General features: G+C 43.7%; 1 protein-coding gene across 1 annotated transcript in view; it reads left to right on the forward strand.

Moving 5' to 3' along the window:
• The window catches only part of LOC126354033 (tRNA dimethylallyltransferase), a 1733584-nt gene that overhangs the window by 442395 nt on the left and 1271288 nt on the right, over positions 1-19901 (forward strand). Inside the window, exon 4 of the mRNA XM_050003367.1 lies at positions 12971-13139. Coding sequence (XP_049859324.1) covers positions 12971-13139 — 169 coding nt within the window. The remainder of the gene's footprint in view (positions 1-12970; positions 13140-19901) is intronic.

Consider the following 19901-nt stretch of genomic DNA (forward strand, 5'->3'; position numbering starts at 1 on the left):
AAAAAAAAACTGAGTTAATCGATCAATAACGAACTTAAACGGATGTCTTACGACGTCCGCCCCGAGCAGATGCAACGAACAACAGCGAACAAAATGAGATTTAAAAAAATAAAAGAAAGATGGATAGAGTGTCTGCCATGTAAGCAGGAGATCCCGTGTTCGAGTCCCGGTCGTGGCACACATTTTCACCTGTACTCGTTGATATATATCAACGCCCGTCAACAGATGAAGGTATTAATGTAATTCTAATTTCGTTCTAAACGGCTGCAGGTCATTCGGTCATGTTCGTAAGAACAGGCACCACATCCATATAAGTATAACATTAAACCAGTTCTTCTTCAAGATCTTTACCCAAAATCGTAAGTCTGTCTATTTTGTTTCTTCTGCTTCCTCTGTTGTACCGAACTTCAGTTTGGATAGCATCATGCGTGTTGTTTTCGGAACAGTAAACTGTTTATTGGCCTTCTTCCAGTCATCTTCTTTTTCTGAACTTCACCAATAGCTTTAGTAACTTTAGAAGAACTCCACTTTCTTTGATCAACCTTTCCTATTACCATCTGGGAATCTGCAATAGAATTTCAAGAGGATAAGAATATATGCTAATAGACAGAAACATAAAAAAAGTAAAGGGTTCTTGTTTAAGCAACTGAAAGGGATCGAGTTTACGGGACTGTCATCTGCAATATATCAGTCTAATAAATTTTTACCCAAACATTTAAGTGGAACAATTTTATCATAAACATCAACCATAAACCTTAGTATTGAAGAACACATTTATGTTGACTTACCTGCTAATATGTAGGAGAAACAAGGAAAAACTTTTTTCATCGTTAAAACAATTAAAAGCGAACTTACAAGTAACAAGTGAAGGGGGCAATTTGTGCAGTTCGCAATAGAGTGTAGAATTATAGAAGACTAAACTACTGTTTACACCTTGGTTGCACGAGAGTTCAGGAGAATACAGAGCCACGAACCAGGGGCCCGCTATTGCGAGGGAGGAAAGGTGGGAGTCCCGTTTTCGGCACTTTGTTTTATTATTACTCTGTTAATAATAATATTGTTATTATTTCAAAGTCCATTTCGTCTAACACATTTCTCATCTTGTCCATCAATCCATTTTCTTGTCTATCTTCCTGTTTTCGAAAAACGTGTGGATATTCCTTGGCGATTGGTTTTCCTTCGTTCTCTCTCATGTTCATTGAGTGTACCATTGTCACACACCTTCAGGTGGCTCGCGGAGTATGGATGTAGATGTAGATAGCGAAGAGCAGTTTCCGTAATTCAATTTTCATCTTCTACAAGTTGTTTTGGATCCAAGCGTGATGAATGCATGGCAGTTGTTGTAGTCCGAGTCTGCTAGGGTCGCTTATCAGACTTCCTTTCTGCCATCAGGTATTTTCACAGCAACTACAAGTGTGAAATTGTGGTACGACAAATCCTGCCAAGAGGCAAGACTTTGGTAAAAGACTAAACTCGTATTCGGGAGGACGGAAGATCGGCTCCCTGTCTCACTGCTCCGAATTAAGTTTTGCCTGGTTTACCTAAATTGCTTAAATGTGAATGGCTCAGTTGAAGGGGCACGGTCAATTTCGCATGCTTTCCTAATATGAGCATGTCCTCCGTTCTTAATGATCTCGTCGTCGACGGGAGGTTAAACGCTAATATTCCTTCCTTCCCAGCCGCGTTGGAGCCATTATTGCTGCTAGAGGTGGCAGTTCTGTGTTCCCTATGGTTACAACTTGCCATCGCAGTCAGCATAGTTTAGTTTTTCGTTGTTATTACTTCGTCGCACTACGCCTTCCACAAAGGGGGAAAGTCAAACACTACGAACGATAAACTGTCAAAGCCTTAACGGTGTCGTGCTTTGCATTCAGCACGTCGCGTTTATGGACGTCTTGCACGAGAACCAGTCTGCATGACACGGAGAGATGAGGCGGCCGTGCGTACGAGGAACTCAAGGCCGGTGGCGGTGATAAGCAGCTGACCGGCCGTGGCTCGCGTTAGGCTGGCTGGCTGTGAGATAGCAGGCGCCGTCACTCTGACTCAGCTGCGCCATTAAAAATGAGGACCGCCGTCACGCGCTTAGTTACTCACGGCGCGTCGCGCCCCCACGACACCGTGCCCTGATTCACCCGCACAAAATAGGACTGCCGCCGCTCCAACTGTTGGGCTTAACGACGAGCATTGTACATACACTAGGCCTGTTGAAATTTTTAAAAATATCGGGAATCTGATGTACCAGTATTTAAAAATATGTCATTCTCCGCCCTCGATATAAAAAAAAATTATCGATGATCGCCAGATAAAAACGCTACAGGCCATTAAAATTGCTACACCACGAAGATCACGTGCTACAGACGCAATATTTAACCGACAGGCAGAAGATGCTGTGATATGCAAATGATTAGATTTTCAGAGCATTCACACAAGGTGGCGAACGCCACATACAACGTGCTGACATGAGGAAAGTTTCCAACCGGTTTCTCATACACAAACAGCTGTTGACCAGCGTTGCCTGGTGAAGCGTTGTTGTGATGCCTCGTGTAAGGAAGAGAAATGCGTACCATCACGTTTCCGACTTTGATAAAGGTCGGATTGTAACCTATCGCGATTGCGGTTTATCGTATCGCGACGTTGCTGCTCGCTTTGGTCGAGATCCAATGATTGTTACCAGAATATGGAATCGGTTGGTTCAGGAGGGTAATACGGAACGCCGTGCTGGATCCCAACGGCCTCGTATCACTAGCAGTCGAGATGACAGGCATCTTATCCGCATGGCTGTAACGGATCGTGCAGCTACGTCTCGATCCATGACTCAACAAATGATGACGTTTGCAAGACAACATCCATCTGCACGAACAGTTCAACGACGTTTGCAGCAGCATGGACTATCAGCTCTGAGACCGTGGCTGCGTTTACCCTTGATGCTGCATCAAAGACGAGAGCGCCTACGATGGTGTACTCAACGACGAACGTGGGTGCACGAATGGCAAAACGTCATTTTTTCGGATGAATCCAGGTTCTGATTACAGCATCATGATGGTCGCATCCGTGTTTGGCGACATCGCGGTGAACGCACATTGGAAGCGTGTAATCGTCATCCCCATACTGGGGTATCACCCGGCGTGATGGTATGGGGTGCCATTGGTTACACGTCTCGGTCACCTCTTGTTCGCATTGACGGCACTTTGAACAGTGCATGTTACATTTCAGACGTCTCACGACCCGTGGCCCTACCCTACATTCGAACCCTTGCGAAACCGTACATTTCAGCAGGATAATGCACGACCGCATGTTGCAGGTCCTGTACGGGCCTTTCTGGATACAGAGAATGTTCGACTGCTGCCTTGGCCAGCACATTCTCCAGATCTCTCACCAACTGAAAACGTCTGGTCAATGGCGGCTGAGCAACTGGCTCGTCACAATACGCCAGTCATTACTCTTGATGCACTGTGGTATCGTTTTGAAGGTGCATTGGCAGCTGTAACTGTACACGTCATCCAAGCTCTGTTTGACTCAATGCCCAGGCGTATCAATGCCGTTATTACGGCCAGACGGGGTTGTTCTGGGTGCTGATTTCTCAGGATCTATGCAGCCAAATTGCTTGAATATGTAATCACAGTTACTGTTTCAGGTTTGAATCCTGCCTTGGTCATGGATGTGTGTGATGTCCTTACGTTAGTTAGGTTTAAGTAGTTCTAAGTCTAGGGGACTGATGATCTCATATGTTTAGTCCCATAGTGGCCGAGCCATTTGAACCATTTGTAATCACATGTCAGTTGTAGTATAATATATTTGTCCAATGAATACCCGTTTTTCATCTGCATTTCTTTTTGGTGTAGCAATTTTAATGGCCAGTAGTGTATCACCGTACGAGCTCACATTGTAAATATACCGCCAGTTTTAGAGCTGTATATGTAAGTATTGATTTGTTAATAGATAATCTGTACATCAACAAGCTAGCAGCCTGCTTATCCCCCCTTAGTGCAAGGACTGAAAGGAAATCTGGCCGCGGTGGTCTAGCGGTTATGGCGCTCAGTCCGGAACCGCGCGACTGCTACGGTCGCAGGTTCGAATCTTGCCTCGGGCATGGATGTGTGTGTTGTCCTTAGGTTAGTTAGGTTTAAGTAGTTCTAAGTTCTAGGGGACTGATGACCTCAGATCTTAAGTCCCATAGTGGCCGAGCCATTTGAACCATTTTGAACTGAAAGTAAAACGGTGCACGTTCCTGCTAAAACTGGCACAGTTAAAGGTGTCCAATGAGTCCGCGTTCGATTTCCTCATATATAGGAATTGTCTGGAACACTTCAAGTCGACTTCGCTGCTGCTTCATTTCTGCAAACGCCAGCGAACTACTAGTCGTAGTGTCAAAATTGATTGGTGAAGTTAAACGTTGCAGTTTTTGTTCGTAGCGGCGAGCTGCTTCAGCATTTGCGTCACACGTTTCCGCCTAACGCAACCTTGTCGTTTACATTTTTGTTCATCCGTTTCACCTGCTGTTTTTGAAGAGTGCCTTCGTGAAGAAATAACACACTGGTTGCGTTAAAAATTCTCTTTTAACGCATCTGGTGTGCTATTTATTCACGCGGTTATCTTGTTGTTCCATTCACATCGCCACTTCCAGTGCAATCGAGCTTCTTCCTTGTGCGATCTGTACTTGTTTCACACAGTCAACGACAAAGACCGTACGTGGTGAAAGCACAAAGTAGTAAGACTCCTTCAAACAATGAAAGTAAAATTATGTTCTTTTACAACTTCGAGAGAACAAGAAATATTTACAGAAAATTGCGAAAAGATTAAAATAAAAATATTGGGTCCCGATATTGCCGTTATTCTATCGATGTATCGATATATTGGCGGAAAAGAATATTGCCGATATGCTTTGGAGAAAATGTGGATATATCGTTATCTCAACAACAGGCTTAACATACACTGCCTGACAAAAAACCTGAAGCACCCAGAAGACATGCTCAGACGTCGGTGAAACTTCCTACGTGTACACAGTATCTCCGGGTATGTAAATGATAAGAGCTACAGTTCTGTGTGACTGGAAGAACGGCCACCAGAGGCATTAGGATTGTACGCGTCTAGTGTTGTTACCAGGACTAGTAGGTTGTAAAAGGTGGCGTCATCAGCGCCAGACACTGAGCGGTCAATGGGAAGAACACGGAAATGCCGCGTACTAATGTGCGACAGCATTATCAGCTCCTAATAGGGTTTGAAAGGGGCCTCAAATTGTGTCTTCATTTGGCCGGCAGGTCTAACCGTGCAGTATCCAGATTTGCGGGGCATTTGGATGTGGCAATAGCGCGATGTTGGACTGCACTCGAACATGAGGACAGCCAAGGTTCTAGTCGACTACGTCTGACGACCACACGGGACCACAGAGCATAGGCGTATAGTGCACCAAGCACATCGTAATCACCTCATACGTGCCTTGTAGATGCATCCGCTCGCTCTTCGAAAGATCTGCACCTAAAGACTGGAAAGTTGCACAAGTCACACCAATACGCGATAAAAGAAATAGGAGTAATGCGCTGAATTGCAGACCCATATCACCAAAGTCGGTTTGCAGTAGGGCTCTGGAACATAAACTGTGTTCGAACATTATGAATTACCTAGAAGATACTTAGCACGGATTCAGAAAATATCGTCCTTGTGAAACATAGCTAGCTCTTTATTCTCACGAAGTAAAGACTGCTGTCATTATGGGATGTCAAATTGATTCCATATTTTTAGATTTCCAAAAAGTTTTCGACAGTGTTCCTCACAAGCGTCTTCTCATCCAATTCATGCGTATGCAGTGTCGCCTCAGTTGTGTGACTGGATGCGCGATTTACTATCAGAAAGGTCACAGTTCGTAGCAGCTGACAGAAAGTTATCGAGTAGAACAGAATAATATCTGGCGTTCCCCAAGAAAGTGTTACAGGCCCTCATGTGTACCTGATCTACATAAACGACGTAGGAGACAATCTGAGCAGTGCTCTTAGATCTTTTGCAGATGATGCAGTCATTTGCCGTCTTGTGAAATCATCAGATGATCAAAACTAATTGCAAAATCATTTAGACAAGATATCTGTAAGATACGAAAATTGGCAATTGACTCTAAATAATGACAAGTGTGAAATCATCCACATAAGTACCAAAAATATCCGCTAAGTTTCGATTACACGATAAATCGCACAAATCTAAAGGTTTTAAATTCAGCTAAATAAGAGGGCAGTTCGGAAAGTAGGGTCCTATCCGTTGCGATATGTAAATCACAGCGAAAATCAAAAGTTTATTATTTGCAAGAGTGAGTTACACCTTCCAACTACTTTTCTACACAATCGCCGCTCTGACTGAGACATTTGTCGTAGGTTGTTCCAACTTTCCAGTGACTTCGTCACAGAAAGCAGCCGCCTGTGCTTGCTTCAAGTTCTCTACCAGAGTACCACGGTATGGGTGCCCAAATCATTATCGAGTACGCGCCGTGTTTCACTCTTCGGATGTAAACTCTGCCAGACGTTGGAAACAGTTGTGGAATAAGACTCGCCCAATCAAATGACATTCTTCGATTGTTCCACAATCCAAATTTTATGGCTTCGCCACCACGTTTTCCTGTTAAAGTCTTTCGCGTCAGTAATGAGTGATTTTGGAACTCCCAATTCACCCTTCAATTCCCTGCTGATGCAGTTCCATTCGAACTGTTGTTGTCGACAGGGTTCGCGAGTGGTATATTCAGTTCTGCAGTGTCTTTTCTATCTGGCGTCTTATTACTTTTCGTCAGAGTCATCTTCAATGACCGTCTGTCACGATCACATAACACACACTTTCGTCTGCGAACAACCTGCAGGCTTGGCTAACAGCTGCATTTATGTTCAATCTCACATTTCTTGTGGCGTTTACATATTTCTGTCGAAACCCTGTGTAACCCTTATAGAATTTCAGGAGAAATTCTAGAGGAACTTCAATGGGAATCCATGGATGGAAGACTTCGTAATCCTCGCGAAACCCTGTAGGGTAAATTTAGGTAATGGTATTCGAACAAGACTTTGCGACCGTTGTACTGCCACTGTAATGTATTCATATCTCGCGTAGAGACCATGTGAATCATGTAAGAGAGATTTGAGGGAGTACGAAGGCATGCAGACAGTCATTTCTCCTTCGCTCGATACGCGCATGGAATATGAAAGAAATCAGTAATATTGGTAGGATGTAATCTACACCGTGCACTGTACAGCGGATATATAAAATGTCCAGTCGAGCCGTCCGTAATGCGTGGCAGGGTCAAACGGAATTAAATGAGGCCTTCAGCTTGAGCTGCATTTGAGCGGAAAGAAGCGAATACGAATGAACGATTGCCGACGAGCCTTCTCTAAAGTGTAAACGCTACTCGAGCGGAATCTATCTGCACCGTTTGTGTTCCATCCACGTTCGCACGTGCCCGCTCTTGTTCCAAAGGTTGTTGGTCCTTCCGCGAAACGTCAAAGAAAGTTCGCAGGCTCTCCGCTTGGGCGCTCACTTCGTTGCGAACCGCACAGGTTCGTCTGTTTTCGCAAGCTTTTTTCGGTGCCGTAACCTGTTACTCGCGTGTGTTTTGTGAGCGCTATGTTCCTATGATAAAAAGGTTTTAATGTTTATCAAATAATGAATGAGTGGGTTCTTCGTGAAGCGAGAGTTTGAAACACGGAATACAACATTTAAAAGCGAGATGTACTTCTTCGTACAGGCGTGTAATTCAGAGATCGTATATTTTTCTTCTCCTACGTCACTTTTCTTGTTTTACCGCAAACAGCGTGCTCGTCATAGTCACATAAACTTCTTCAGTTCAAGGTGTGTGTGTGTGTGTGTGTGTGTGTGTGTGTCAGATTGGGATTTCAGTATCACACAGCGGTCGGCATTGCAAGTACTCTGTATTAATTCCGTCCTTTTCCAGACTTTACAGCCATTAATTCCCTCCTCTTGTCGGTTTTCCCACCTTGACACACGGCTGCCTTGGGGAACTTGGTATACCCCACCCTCTCGACGCCATATGGCCATCTGTGTTACGGTGTCGACTGCTTCTCTCTTTAATTCCTGTCTTTCGTTTTGTTTACGTACATCCTCCAGTCTTCTTTGGGAGTCTCATTTTACAGGTCTGCACTCCAGTCATTGCTTTCTGTGCAGATATACAGGTTTCAAATGGTTCAAATGGCTCTGAGCACTATGGGGCTCAACTGCTGTGGTCATCAGTCCCATAGAACTTAGAACTACTTAAACCTAACTAACCTAAGGACATCACACACATCCATGCCCGAGGCAGGATTCGAACCTGTGACCGTAGCAGTTGCACGGTTCAGGACTGCGCGCCTAGAACCGCGAGACCACCGCGGCCGGCTATACAGGTTTCTCATCGATACACAAAAGTGGTGATTGTCATAACGTCGTAAAAATGAAGTCTTATTTCCTATCTCATATTTTGTAAAGCATTTATGGATGGTTCCACAGAACGTTTGCTATTTTAGATTTCCCCGGTGTGTGTCTATCTTCACCATTACTGATTTTACACTTTGAATAATTGAACGAGAACGTTTGCTCTGAATTTGTGTTCTCAAGGATTATTTTCTTGCGTTAGCGGCTCTTTTTTTTGCAGTATACCATTACCATTGTTTTCTGAATGGATATGTTTGGGCCTTGTTTTTCATACATCTGATTAAGGTGGTGTACGGATCGTTGCGGTGTGTCTTAAGTATCTGGATTTTTGTCTTCAGTTTCTTGGATTGTTTTCTGCCAGTAATAGTGTTAAAAATTTTATCTAGTGTTAATTTTTGTTACCCATGTTAAGTTTTTTTCTGTTGTGGGTGATAATACTTAAGTAATTGTTAGAAAATACTGGCGATATAGGGCAGCCAATTTATTACAATTTTTGTCCTTTCATGTAGAGGTTTCACCACCTTTATCAGTTGCATAGGACAGCCTTGATTTTCTAACACTGTCGATAACATACACCAGGAGAAAGAATATTAAATGAAGGAATTGCATAAGGCATTCCCAGTCCCAACATTATTTAAGTGTCACCATTCACAGAATGAACGCTTGCTGAATAACTACAAATAATCACAAGCTCACTGGAACGCAACTTGCCGTGTTCATATATGAGATCCAAAGCCCTTAGATAACAACGCTCAGATTGTTGCTGTATTCTTTGACTACCGGAAGGCATTCGATACAGTTCAGCACTGTTACTTAGTGGGCAGTATATGAACTTGGGGAATAACAGCTTGCTAGCAGACTAATCTCAGTACTACTTCGTTCTTAAGGGGGCAAAATACCTTATGTAAGCTAACTTTGGCAGCGCTTTGAAAGAGTTGCAGAGCCTTTACCTTTCAGAACAGAAATATAATTGATTTGGTAGATGTCGGAAGCTTACTGAGACTATTCGCAAATGATGCTGTTGTATATAGAAAATTTGTAGCGTCAGAAATGTGTACCGTAATGCGGGAAGTTCCATGGAGGATGGATGCATTGTGTAAAGACTGGCAGTTGACCGTCAACGTAAATAAAAGTAATTTTGTCAACAAAATTATTTTTAAAGCGGAATTTTACATGCCCGTGCGATAGAGTGGACGAAAATTAGTCTAGTGCGATATTCGTGTTGTCTTTGTGAGGGACAGTAAGACACGAAGAATAACCAGTACTTCAGCAGCGCCCTCTCCCGCACTGACCTCTATTGCCATGCAGCAGTGCTGCTCAGACGCTACTAGAGTACAGGTTTTATTGTGCTTTATCGTGTTTCCTACCCCTGTTAATACATACCGACAAAACGGATATCGCACTAGACTAATTTCGGGCCGCTCTAGCAAGTAGGCTCGTAAAACACAGCTTTAAAAATCGTTTGTTCGTAATGGGAAATAAATTACGCTTTCCGTCGATGCTGGGCGTCGCTTGAAAGATGTGGTGAGTGGCATTTCTCTGGACTAATTCCGCCTACACATTTGCAGAAACGAATTTCGAAATATCCGTGGACACATCATAGAAAATGCGTCTGAGGGCTCTTCGGAGGGACATGTAGTATGCGTGTGAAATACATGTGACCTATGCAAACGCGATCGAATTCATGAGCAAAAAGCTAGTTGCTTCTATTGCCCTATACTTTCAGTGATGCCCGTTTTCACCATTAAGTATGGTACATCTTGTAGATATAAAGGCTGTCTCAAAAAACACACAGACGACGCTTAGTATGTTGTGCGGGAAGGCAAACTAATCGGTATTCAAGAAGGAACCCATGTCCGGAAACGCACGGCTTGTGCGATGGAGAGTGTAAAAATGCGAGAACGAACGGTTATGACGGTTTGTTACTATTCGTTTTGGTGTCTGAAAACGGAAGGTATTCATGCAGCCTTTTAGTCATCTGTGTACTGCGTATGGACGACGTGAGCCTACGAACATTGCTGTGCATGCGCTATATTCCTCCACACAGCCATTGTGTACTTTCTACTGGAGACCTTGTGATCACCTAGCGCAGTAACTTTGTTGACAGCAGTGCGACAACTATTAGTATACAGCTGCGGAAATGACCGACATGGTGTTTGCATACGGCAATGCATATTGCTTTGGGAGAGCTATTCTAAGATTGAATGCGAAACGTTTGCCATACAGACGTACCACCCATAACTCCGGGTTCGCGGTCATCGAAAAACGCCTCATAGAAGCTGGAAAGTTGTGCGTAGGTATTTTGTGCCTGAGGTGTGCCCATTGTAGAGTAGTAGCATTTTGTGCTAGACACTTGGGAATACTATCGCCAGTCTAGTGTTTGTCCTCTGGTAGGTGCCGAAACGTGATGCCATGTCGTCCACACTAGTCTCTGGCACTACAGTTGGAGGGGAACATGCTGACAATGTTCGAAGACGACTTAGCTGTCAGCTCTCTACGTGTGGCAGAGGCACTGCACACCCAGTGCCCTGTGGCGTGTTGTGTATGAGCACGGCTCCATCGATACAGTAAATCCAGGCATTACTGGAGTGAGACTACCCACTACGGGTACAGTTTGTGCAGTGGTATTTACAACAATGCATACACCAGCCACAATTACTGAGCTTGGTGCCAATTCCCAGATGACTAGACGTTTACTGGGGTGGCATACTAAACTTGCACAGCATACATGTTTCGGCCGGCGAAAACCCGCGTGCGTAGGTGATTCAGAATCACCAACACAGGTTCGGTTTTAAGATATGGACCGGGATAATCGATGACCATAACATTGGGCCATATACATTGCTTGACAGACCAACACGACCGAACTACTTCATATGTATTAGAGATGTTTTGCCTACCCTATTGGATGTAGTGTCACTAAATGTTCGGATGTACATGCGGCTGCAACACGACGGAGCTCCAGCAGACTTTGACGGCGAAGTCACTTCGTCACATATCCCAATCGATGGATTGGTAGCGGTGGACCACACATATCCCAATCGATGTATTGGTAAGGATGGACCAGTTACATGGTCAGCAAGGTCACCAGATCCAACACCTCTCGACTATTTTCTTATGTGTAGTATGAAGAGTATGGTGTGTGGCACACCTGTCACATCAGCGGAGTACCTTATTGCTCGAGCCCACAGAGAAATTGAAATACTTCAAAGACAACCACGCGTATTGGCTCATGTGCATGAGACTCAGCATAGTCGATGTAAGCTCCGCATTGACGTTGGAGGTGTGCAACTCGCAGCCCGTCTGTAATGTAGCCAGCGCGATGTGCTACTCATGTTGGGTATACAGGGCGTTACAAAAAGGTCCGGCCAAACTTTCAGGAAACATTCCTCACACACAAATAAAGGAAAGATGTTATGTGGGCATGTGTCCGGAAACGCTTAATTTACATGTTAGAGCTCATTTTAGTTTCGTCAGTATGTACTGTACTTCCTCGATTCACGGCCAGTTGGCCCAATTGAAGGAAGGTAATGTTCACTTCGGTGCTTGTGTTGACATGCGACTCATTGCTCTACAGTACTAGCATCAAGCACATCAGTACGTAGCATCAACGTTCGGGCAGGCATTGTTGGTGATGTCTTGATTGGGCCCCATGTTCTTCCACCTACGCTCAATGGAGCACGTTATCATGATTTCATACGGGATACTCTACCTGCTCTGCTAGAACATGTGCCTTTACAAGTACGACACAACATGTGGTTCATGCACGATAGAGTTCCTGCACATTTCAGTCGAAGTGTTCATACGCTTCTCAACAACAGATTCGGTGATTGATGGATTGGCAGAGGCGGACCAATTCCATGGCCTCCACGCTCTCCTGACCTCAACCCTCTTGACTTTCATTTATGGGGGCATTTGAAAGCTCTTGTCTACGCAACCCCGGCACCAAATTAGAGACTCTTCGTGCTCGTATTGTGGACGGCTGTGATACAATACGCCATTCTCCAGGGCTGCATCAGCGCATCAGGGATTCCATGCGATGGAGGGTGGATGCATGTATCCTCGCTAACGGAGGACATTTTGAACATTTCCTGTAACAAAGTGTTTGAAGTCATGCTGGTACGTTCTGTTGCTGTGTGTTTCCATTCCGTAATTAATGTGATTGGAAGAGAAGTAATAAAATGAGCTCTAACATGGAAAGTAAGCGTTTCCGGACACATGTCCACAAAACATATTTTCTTTCTTTGTGCGGGAGGAATGTTTCCTGAAAGTTTGGCCGTACCTTTTTGTAACACCTTGTATTTGTGTAATGTGGAACGCGCACACATCTCAGACTTCGAAGCTCTCCAGAACCCAAGCCGTGCGTTTCCGGATATGGGTCCCTACTTGAAACCTGATAAGTGTTGCTTTCTGCACAACAAACTAACCGTTGTTTTTTTTTTTGGTACACCATGTAGATATTGTTTGCTGACTTTGATCCGCTGCCATTTGACCCTGGGTACACCAGGCTGTAGTTGCTGTTATGGTCTTGTTTGCAAGTGAGGTGATAGACAGCGGAGGGCTGGTATGTGTACAGGTGATGGCGAGGACGCGGTGAGCGAGGCCATCCTGAAACGCAGCCGCGGCGCCGGCGACCCGGAGGAGCTGCGTTCTGTGTCTAGCGAGGAGCTGCACCGCCGCCTGCAGCTGGTCGACCCCGAGATGGCGGCCAGCCTGCACCCCAACAACCGCCGCCGCATCATCAGGTGAGCTGCTAGCCGGCTGCTTCAACTTGCAGGCAGCACTGTCATAACTTCATGCCTTTACTGCGTTCTTCTGTCACAGCTCGTAATACTTCACGGTATGCCAGTTAAGCCCGCACCCCCTATTCTTTGCAAAATCTAATTCCCCAACATAAATGTGAAATCTCCTGAGGTACATGTCGTAAATTGATACACTGTTGAAAGTTCAGTCAAGCGTCACAGAAAATGGTATAGGTATGTCTATTCAAATACAGAGATAACTAAACATGCACAGTACGGCCCTACGGTCGGCAACGCCTATAACAAGTGTCTGGCTCAGTTGTTAGATCCGTTACTGCTGCTACAATGATAGGTTATAAAGATTAAAATGAATTTAAACGTGGTGTTATAGTAGGCGCATGAGCGATGGGAGACAGCATCTCCCAGGTAACGATGAAGTGGGGATTTTCCCGTTCGACCATTTCACGTGTGTACCGTGACTATGAGGAATCCGGTAAAACATAAAATCTCTGACATAGCTGCGGCCGGAAAAAGATTCTGCTAGAATGCAGCCAACGGCGACTGAAGAGAATCGTTCAACGTGACAGAAGTGCTACCCTTCCCAAAATTGCTGCAGGTTTCAACGCTGGGCCACCAACAAGTGTCAGCGTACAAGCCATTCAACGAAACATCATCAGTATGGGATTTCGGAGCCGAAGGCCCCTCGTGTACCCTTGATGACTGCACGACACAAAGCTTTACGCCTCGCCTGGGCCCATCAACACCGACATTGGACTGTTGATAAGTGGAAACATGTTGCGTGGTCGGACGAGTCTCGTTTCAAATTGGATCGAGCGGATGGACGTGTACAGGTATGGAAACAACCTCTTGAATCCATGGACCCTGCATGTCAGCAGGGGAATGTTCAAGCTGATGAAGGCTGTATTATGGTTTTGGGCGTGTGTAGTTGCGGCGATATGGGACCCCTGATCCGTCTAGATACGACACTGACACGTACGTAAGAATATCAAAACTAGACATGATTGTCTTAATGGGATTTCCGCGATCGTTCATTAAATAAAAATATGGCATTTCAGTCTTTGATCGCTATTTTTTTTATTTTCAGTGACCGGTTTCAGGCCAGGTGCCCATCTTCAGATCATGTATTGCAGTTACAGAGTAACCTATCAGTACAGAACTATAGGTTCACTGTCATAACCCATAACATGACAGCGAACCAATAGTTCTGTTCTGACAAGTTTCTCTGTAACTGCAATATATGATCTGAAGATGGGCACCTGGCCTGAAACCGGTCATTGAAAATAAAAAACAGCGACCAAAGACTGAAATGCCATATTATTACGTACGTAAGCGCCCTGTTTGATCATCTGCGTCCATTCATGTTCATTGTGGATTTCGACGGACTTCCAGCAGGACAAAGCGACACTCGACACGTCCAGAATTGCTACAGAGTGGCTCCAGGAACACTCTTCTGAGCTTAAACACTTCCGCTGGCCGTCAAACTTCCCCGTCATGAACATTATTGAGCTTATCTGGCATGCCTTGGAACGTGCTGTTCAGAAGAGATCTCCACTCCCTCGTGCTCTTACGGATTTATGGACAGTCCTGCAGGATTCATGGTGTCAGTTCCCTCCATCACTACTTCAGGCATTAGTCGATTCCATGTCACGTCTTGTTGTGGCACTTGTGCGTGCTCGCGGGGGCTCTAAACTATATTAAGAAGGTGTACCAGTTTCTTTGGCTGTTCATTGTAGTTAGTAATAAAGAAATAAAAAATGAAATGGTCATACATGATGCTGAATACTGTATGAACAATGCGATTGTAGCAACTGATAACAAAATTTGCTTCCAACATTTTATGGTGGGAGTTTTATATCAAAGAGAAAAAATTTTGCATTTTGAAATTATGTGTAAAGTTTGTTGAAAGTCCCGAAGTGCTCTCATTCCCAAATACTGTGTGGTTATACTCCAAGTATAGCGAGTTCAAGTATTACTTCCAGAGGAAAGACCGACTGTTGAAATTAAGATTGTCAGGACAGCCACAGGTCGCACCCAGTACGCTTTCTTGACCAGTTTTTCACTTTAGCAAGAGCATCATCAGAAGCTCTGGAATTTGCATTTTAAAGTGCAGTAATTGGCTGATTATATTGACGGAGATGGCAATGTAAGTAGCCAGATAGTGTATTTTAAACTCTAAATTAGAGAGTTCCTGAGTTCAAATTGTGGCTGTCCTGGAAAAAGTAATAGTCCATGTAATTTACCGCCGTGAATACGCTGTCTCATAACGTATACGCTGTTTCTGACTTCAGTGTTTGTCTTTTTGTGTTAACCTTTAACGTAAGATAATTCCTGCAAATGAGTAGATGATTTGTGAATTATAAACTTGTAGACGCGGTTAGTAATTACATGAAGTACTCAAAAGCGTCTGTTAGATAGGCAACCTGCAACGAGGTGATTACTCACGGTTTAGCCGTGTAGTAATATAGAAGTGAATTAGAGTTTCACGTCCCATCGATGACGATCTCATTTGGGGTACATGTGCAACGCATGGTCGGATTGGACAATTTTAGGGAGAGGAACGCGGGTTTCCGTTTTAACAAACGAGTCACCACCGTATTCACCTTAATCGATTCTGGGAAACCACAAGAAACAGAAACCTGGATGCCGGGGATAGGATTTGATGTCCATTCCTGCCGCATGCGAGTCTAGTGTCTTAACGACTGCACCAACTCCGTCGATTACTGGGAGCTCCGAAAGGAGGGAAAAAAAGTAGTATCGCTATTCAGGCTATAACTGAAGAGCGAATTAAGGGTGGGTAATTTTCTGTGCTGAGTGTGAGCGTAATCACTGACTAAGCGATGACGAGCTTACTGGAGCAATTGCACTTATAATCCTCGTTTGGATGCTGTAGCATTTTATAGTTAGTATGTTCGTAACACTCTGTTACTATGGAAGTTCTCCGTTATGCAAAAGACGTTTTATTTTTTGCTGTATCCATTCACATTCACTAAAAAGTATTATCTTTGGTGAGTAATTGTTTATGGACGTAACTGCATGTTCATTTGGAAAGTACAAGCTTCCAACTGCAGAAATAATTTTAGCCCTAATTTTTACCAACGTGTTAATGTGTATCATTTTTTGTGGCAATAAGCACTTATCTACAAAAGACAGCTCATAAATGAATCACATACGGGTTAAGTAAGCAAAAAAATAACAGTGTTCAACTTGTGATTAGCGTGCATATAGCTGCGCAGCGAAGCTGTCATAATATCCGTACTAGGAATCGTCTGACGACCTATTCATACACCTGAATTTAAGCTTTAGTTCTCACATAGGTATGTTGCCCAGTTTTCCATAGAGTGTTTCAGTAAGAAAGGGATCGATTTGTCTTTAAGGTACTTTTAACACTTCTAATACCGAGTATTTTTTGTTACACTGAGTACCATTGGCGTCTTTAGTGACCCCAACGAATTTATTTTTTATTAAGGATAGTTTTAATCATGGTAGAATAAAATCACAGTCCTTATTTTCTCCACAATCTAAAACATGATGTCAGTGATATTATATTAAATTAAAACGCATATTTTTTAAATTATTTATTTCCGTAAAATTTACAAACGATTCTCATGAAACTACAAACATTTTTGATTAAATTCCGAATTGACATTTATGACGCATTACAATTACAGCAGTAAATTGCAGAGTGGTTTTTACACACAGAACATCCACATTCTGAACATTTTCTATCCTCAGACCTTTTACAACACGGACACCTTCCTTTTTTTTTTTTTTTTTGTCTGTACTGTTGATGGAAGTACTGGGGAAATAATTTTGTCTGGCTTTCTTCTGACGAGCTGCTTTCCCAATTCTATGAAAAATGCCTGTCTCTTGTAGTTGGTCCTTTCTGCCCAGTCTGGTGTAAGATGTAGCCATATGATAAATGCATTCAGTGTACTGATATCAATCATGTTGTAAAATAATACGATTGCCCACCTTCTGCACATCTTCTTTGTAGTGTACGTTCTAACCAGCTTGACCATGATATCTTCTCCTGATTTTGTTTTATTATAATCCAGAATCTTACTGGCTTGCATTCTTCACGATCTTCCAGTTCCTCCCTTGAATGCATTGTACTGGGCAAAGTTACAACTATTCCCTTTTTCGGACAATATGAAACATTTGAAGCATGCTCTTGGGATCCAAAAATAGATGAATATTTGACTCGACCATTGGTCTGAGTGAAAGCATGTGGTAGTTCTCCTTTATTTTTTGTAATTGTTCCTAAGAGTGTGGGATTGATGTTCAGAAGTTCTCTCGCCAAACTAAGGCTAGTGATAAAATTGTCAGTTGTTACATTTCTGCCACTGTTGTCTAAGCCTTTCACCATATCTGAAGCAATTCTCTTACCTCGACCAACTTCACGAGGTTCGTTTTCTTGTTGACCAGTGTAAACTTTGAGATTGAGAACGTAAGACGTTGAACTATCACACACAGCCCATAATTTCAACCCATATTTCCCTGGTTTGAAGGAATATATTGCCGAAATGGACATCTACCATGAAATCCCACAAGTCAGAAATATGTGTTACTTCCTGTTCAGGCTGTCCAGACCTTCTTCTGAACTTCCGTCTGACTGAGGAATATTCTCTTCTAAGACGACAATTTTTCCATCGCTGCATGAGACATCAGAAACTATATCGCTGATATCACTATTTGATTCTGCAGATAAAGGATTATCCTGCAGTAATATTCCAAGCACTTCGTCTTCGGATAGGTGACGAGACATTTTCCACTAGATGCAACACACACAATAGTAGTCACTTGTGTGGAACAAATAACTGTCAGCTTATAAATTGTTGGCAACAATCACACGTTACAGCAATATTTACAAGAATAAAACAAAGGAAATACAGCAACAGTTACGGGTTCAATGCTGCATTATTGGGTAATAATAAAGCAAGAGGACATTGGGGTCGCATTTGACCCCAACGGTATTCAGTGGTTCTTTCTTGATTTTTTGCAATATTAAATATTTTCAAAAAGTTATATTAATATATTATAAAAATAATGAAAAATTCGGACATTTCCTGAATTAAGTAATGGGTTCATGAGTAAGAAAAAAGGTATATTTTTCAGAAAATTACGGCCTGGGGTCATTACAGACCCCACGGTATTAGAAGGGTTAAGCATTTGCAATGAGACGGACACAAACTTCGTAATATAAAAATATTTGCGACCTGCCACGGCTCCTCACTGGTAGCAAAAAATGGTTCAAATGGCTCTGAGCATTATGGGACTTAACATCTGAGGTCATCAGCCCCCTAGACTTAGAACTACTTAAACCTAAGGACATCACACACATCCATGCCCGAGGCAGGATTCGAACCTGCGAACGTAGCCGTCGCGTGGTTCCCACTGGTAGCACTAAATATATACGGCCAGACGACTTCTCTGGAGTAGCCGTAATAAATTATGTTCAGAAAGCTTCCTGGTCAATCAGTCTGTTAATTCTAGATTGCGAAACTTCATAAATTTACAATTCCACTAGGGTATAAGACAGGACTTTTGTACATCATTTGTTATGTAACTTTCGGAGGTCATTGAATAACTAAGGCCTCATATTTTTTGCTTACATCAGGGTGATTTCATTCAGGGTTCCAGTACACCAAATTATTCCCCACGCCTTCGGATTCAGAATCCTATTTTTCAACATAATCCCCTTTCAGTGCGACGGCCTCATGCTGCCTCACTGGGAGGGTCTGTATGCCTGTGTCGTACCACTCTACTGATGCAACGTCCTGTTGCATCAATAACTTGACCACCATCCATGTACGGCTTCCCGCGGAGTGCATCCTTCATTTGGTCAAGTGGCTGAAAATCGGAATGTGCGAGATACGAGCTCTAGGTTGGATGAGGACAATCAGTCGAGTGAAGCGTTGTGAGCTCCTCTCGGGTGCGCAGACTTCTGTGAGGCCTTGTGTTGTCACAGGGAAGCAGAAGTTTCTTTCCATTTTTGTGTCGATGAACACGCTGCGATCGTTTCTTCAGTTTCTTGATGGAAGCACAGTCAACTACAGAATTGATCGTTTCACCATCAGGGAGGGAATCAACCAGAATGACACCTTCAGTGTCCCAGAACGCTGTCACCATGACCATGCCGGCTTAGGCTGCGACATGCAACTTTTGCTTTGGAGGTGAGGTGGTGTGGCGCCACTCTATGGTTTGCCGTTTTCTTTCCGGTTCGAAGTGGCGAACCAATGTTTCATCGCCTGTGAGGATGGTCGAAAAAAAATTGTTACGGTCAGTCCTGTAATGGGCAAGCAATGCTGCACAAATGGTTCTTCGTTGCTCTTTACGGTCTTCTGTTAAGCGACGGTGAGCCCAACGGGAACAAACACCTTTCGAGTACCCCATATGGTAGGCGAATGTGTCCGCACCATCAACAAAAACGTCCAGCTATGCAGCAAGATGTTTCATTGTGGTTCGTCGATCACCTCGAATGAGTGTGTCCGCACGTTCCAACACTGCAGGAGTCACAGCTGCTTGTGGCTGGTCGGTACGCGGGAGGTGGGACAGGATTGCGCGCCCAGTGACTCGGCGTGCTTTTATTCGCAGCCAAGTCTCCGTAGACCTTCTCCAAGCGCCTATGAGTGTAGGCGATGCTCTGGTTTTCCGCCAAAAGAAAGTCAATGAAAGCTCACTGCTTGGAAGGCACATCCGTTACAGACTCCATTTTTAAGGCTACATATAGCGCGGTAACCTATC

This window comes from Schistocerca gregaria, chromosome 3 (genome assembly GCF_023897955.1).
Source record: "Schistocerca gregaria isolate iqSchGreg1 chromosome 3, iqSchGreg1.2, whole genome shotgun sequence".
Classification (NCBI taxonomy): Eukaryota; Metazoa; Arthropoda; class Insecta; order Orthoptera; family Acrididae; genus Schistocerca; species Schistocerca gregaria.